The sequence below is a fragment of the Crocodylus porosus genome, unplaced genomic scaffold (assembly GCF_001723895.1).
Source record: "Crocodylus porosus isolate Cpor-Errol unplaced genomic scaffold, CroPor_comp1, whole genome shotgun sequence".
In the NCBI taxonomy this organism is placed as follows: domain Eukaryota; kingdom Metazoa; phylum Chordata; order Crocodylia; family Crocodylidae; genus Crocodylus; species Crocodylus porosus.
The window spans coordinates 88,106,010-88,110,394 of NW_017728918.1; the positions used below are offsets into that span (position 1 = coordinate 88,106,010).

Genomic DNA, 4,385 nt, shown 5'->3' on the forward strand with positions numbered 1-4,385 from the left:
CGTCCCCCGTAGCCAGTACCAGGTCGAGCAGCGCTTTGCCTCTCGTTGGCCCATAGACTTCTTGAGTCAGGTAGAGGTCATCCACGCACAAGAGAATGGCATAGCAATGGATTGACATGTAGCATTGCTGATTTTTGAGGGAGTGTTTCAGTCTTTTGTTCCCCAGAGGTGCAGTTCAGAAGTCTGGCTTTTAAATTTGGAGTGAATTTGATTCATGCTGGAGCTAACAGAAGAGAGTTACTGTTTGGCACCAGATATGTAACCAGTGTCTATGTAAACTTCCAGACAACAGCGTTCATTTTTTAAAGGCTGGGAACTTTGTGTTTTGAATTTAGGACCTCAGAATGAAAGCTTAAAATGCTTGTGTCACTTAGGCTTCATGTCAGGTTTAATATTTTCATGGAATGTGTATTCATGTCTTGAAAACTTCATACCTGGTAAATCCTTTGTACAGATTGGGTCCACAGGTGTGGTTATTTATTCTTTTACTTTTGGCTAAATGGCTGATTTAGTTAGGTTTTCTTACTATTTAAGTTATGAAGTGTCAGCTTTGGAGCTGGTTGATTTCTAACAGATTTGAGGAACAATGAAGAGAAAAAGGGTGGGACTAATGGTAGAAAGTGAGGGTCAATTTTATTGCAGGGAGAGCTATACAGGTCTGTACTGCTGGTATCAGTCTTGGGAAGTGAATTACTAGGTAAGAAATTCTCTTTTCAGGAATTCTGATTTATCTTTAAAGGATGTGGAGTAAAGCTATTTTTCTTTCCGGAGATTTTTGATTTAATGATTGAATTGTGCTGTTTCTTTTTACTTTTACAGTGTTCCCATCTCTTCTTTTTCCCAAGACAACATTTATGAAGTTCAGCCTCCTAAAGTTGATAGGAAATCAGTTGAGATCTTTCATGCTCACATTCAGGCTGGCAGAGGGATCATGCAGCAACTTGGAAAGGATGACTTCCTTATGTACAGAGAGTATATTAGAAACCGTTACATGTAAATACAAAGAGGATTCATCTGCAAAACACAGTGCACTAATGGATTTATAAATAACTTTGTAAAGGAAATCCAGTTCAGCTGTTTTGTAGTTAAGATAAAAATAATATCAGGCCTGTGTTTTTGGAAGACTTCATTGCTGGACTATTGTGATTTGCAACAGTAAAATGAAACTTACTGTTTTCTGTTAGAAAAAAAGTAGATTTTAAGTGAGAATAACTGCAGCTATGTGTATGTATATGGTAGAAGATACAAAGAAAACATCAAGCATTTAAATTGTTGGTACTGAAGCTGCTACTGTATGTAACAAAATTAAGTTGATCAGGCAAAGAAATAAAAAAACTTCTTTGACATTAGCTTATGATAGAAAGATCCTTGTTAAAAAGCAAAAAACAGTTTACTGTTGTTTTTTGAATAATTGTTAGCAAAATACAGGCTTTTGCAAGGTTGTAAAAGATGTCAGTTTGACTCATGCATCAAACTCAAAAGTTTCACCTACTTTACTTAACAAACTTAACCTTCATCTCTATGGGGTTACGCTGGCAGGGTAGCAATGGTGGATCATGCAGCATAGGTGTGCTAAAGATATTCTGGCACTGTTAAAGTGGTGAGCATCACCATTATGTTCAGGAATGTTAGGATTTCACCCCTAGTTTTACTTTACAAAATTTTGTTTTGCAACTTGCAAGAATGCTTGTATAATTTCAAAGAATACATACATTTTATGCACTACTATATTTCCAATTAAGATCATGTCTATTCTGTACAAATGCAAGTAGCTTTAAATAGATTAAGATCATGTTTCCATGAGTACCCTCTATTAATGTAGTGAGACTAGACTATTTCCTCTGCAATTTACCACTTTCATAGCAAACTTACTCTCTTTTTTGCAATTGATTTAGTTCTTTAAGTAATCAAAGTGTTTCATTTATAAATAAATATTTTTTATTTGCACTTAAAAATCAGGAGTTGAGTTGACCCCTACAAACACTACCATTTAGCCTAAAATCAGGCAGCAAAACTGAAACTGTTCTACAACCTGTAGAATAATTAAAGCAGCTGTCTTTACAACCTGTAGAATAATTAAAGTATCTATAAACTTGCAATAAAAAGAAAGAGCACACTTTAAAGTTTAAAAAATCCACAGCAACACTGCTTATAACATAATTGTTACAGGGGGGGTTTCTTAAAGTTATAGATATAAGCTTTTTCCCCAGTCCATTACTTCTGTATTAATGTGGAGGATTCTTTGTGTTATATTAAATGTATTGTGACAAGTCTGTTTTGTAATGCTTTTGTCTTTTATATCTCTTATTACATTTATTCATACTCTTCATGGGTCTCCTTTCCTTTTCTCTTTTTCCTTTTTATTTAAAAAAGTTATACAAGGCAGGTACTTTCTGTTTAGGAGACGAGTCATGTTCATTATCTGCAGTACCTTTGCATGGAGAAGTTTCTGGACTTTCATTATTAGGTAGTATGTAGATAAATTATCCCTTGTCTTCAGGTTCTCAGGATAATTCAGCGACTACATACTACCTACAATGCCGTGAATGTAAATGAGGCTTTCAGGTGACTGCTGGGGTAGCCAACAACAAGCTTCGCTTTAACTTTCTTAATAGAGCTGTTCCTGGACAACCAGGATGGATCAACAAACAAAATGTATTTGTTGCATACAGAACAAATTCAGCTGTTGTAGGGAGGACTCTGTAAGTCTTCTGAAAGCACTTTTTTTTGTAACACATAGGTCCAGTCCCCAGCTGTGCCAGAACTTTACCATGTCAGAGATAATATGTTTATTTTTGTATATACAATGTTTTGTAAGATCAATGGGATTCATGAAATAAAATGGCAAAATGTACTTTGACTCTCTCACCCTATGGATTAAAATTTTGTGTTTCTTCATTCATCTGTTAATAATCTTTCTCACTTTTTGCTCTATGAACTGATAATGGGCTAACTCATTTTGACCTTAGAAATGTGTTTTCCTTCCTCCAGAAGAGAGAGCTTGTTTGGAGACTGCACTGAAATAAATACCGAAGTGTGCAACCTGGGTGGATGGGCTCAGATTCTTTCCTGTCCTTAGAAAAATACTCTGTATAGTATGAGGATGCATACCCATCAGTCAGCTGAGTTTGAGCCTTCACTCTCCTTCAGTCTTCATTAAACATATTCCCAGAGCCTAAATACTTTTATGTCTCTACTCTTTCCTAGCCTGACATATCAGCCCTCAGGCTACAGGAAGCTGAGGGACAATCCTATCCTGGATCTAGACCAGTAAGAACTGTTCAGGAAGATAACAGGTGTTTTTTTCACTTCCTGAATGCTACAACAATGGTATTGTTCCATGAAAATCTTATCACGTGTATTCTCTCCAGAGAGGGAAATTCTCAAGTTTAACCTGTTACTGCAGAGGATTTAGTAGAATATGGTATGTGACCTTTCATGTGTTGATGTGAGGACAATTAACTTTGTATTTTAAAAAAATCCATTTTACTCTATATACCAGAAAGATTTGAGGAAATTAATAGAATTTAATTCCATTCTAATATGAAGGAAATGAATAGAGATTCATTCCATTCTAAACTCCAGTCTACAAGAAGCTTTGGGGATCTGTCTGCATGAAAGTCCTAGAAGTAAAGGTATTATTATAGCAGTATGATCTTATTACTGTATTAAGCTTCACATTACTTATAGCCATTAATTTCTTGGTTTATTAAAATCTGAATGTAAATCAAACCTGATTATTGGAGTTGACATTAATCCAAATGAAAATCCGTTCTCATTTCAGTTTTTATTATTTCTATTAATTCCAGGGATAGAATTGAAGATTATAGCTACTAAATGTTTCACATTATTAGTTGCACATTTAAAGCACCTGAAAATGTTTTTAAAAATCCTAAGAGAGCTGTTAATGATTGGTTCAATTTATTCACACAGATAATCAGAACATAGTACAAGTTTATCTTATCTGTGGAGGATTTAAAGTCTTCTATCTCCCTTTGCAATTCTGAGAAACTAAGAAAGCATAGCTCAGAAGAGTAATTATTAATACTAAAAAAAAGTAAATGCCAATTTCAATCCTTCATTTTCTACAGCTGAAGATAAGCTTATTATAATAGGGAAAAAAACCATGTCAACGATGTTTTAAACAAACTGACATGTATTAATAAATAAAAGATTCTAACCAGTATTCCTACTTAGAGAAAATATATATATAGATATATATATATATATAGTTTCATAGTTGGTAGGGTCAGAAGGGACCTAAGCAGATCATCAAGTCCAATTCCCTGCCATGGCAGGAAAAAATACTGGGGTCAAACGACCCCGGCAAGGTGGTCATCCAGCCTCCTCTTAAAGACTGCCAGGGTATGAGCCAGCACCACTTC

At 35.0% G+C, this 4,385-nt stretch overlaps 1 protein-coding gene across 1 annotated transcript in view; it reads left to right on the forward strand.

The window, feature by feature from the left end:
- Positions 1-2,902, forward strand: part of FIG4 (FIG4 phosphoinositide 5-phosphatase) — a 124,587-nt gene extending 121,685 nt beyond the window's left edge. The window contains exon 23 of the mRNA XM_019537892.1: positions 820-2,902. Within this exon, the coding sequence (XP_019393437.1) occupies positions 820-997 (178 nt within the window). The 3' untranslated portion in view covers positions 998-2,902. The remainder of the gene's footprint in view (positions 1-819) is intronic.
- The last annotated feature ends 1,483 nt before the right edge of the window (positions 2,903-4,385 follow it).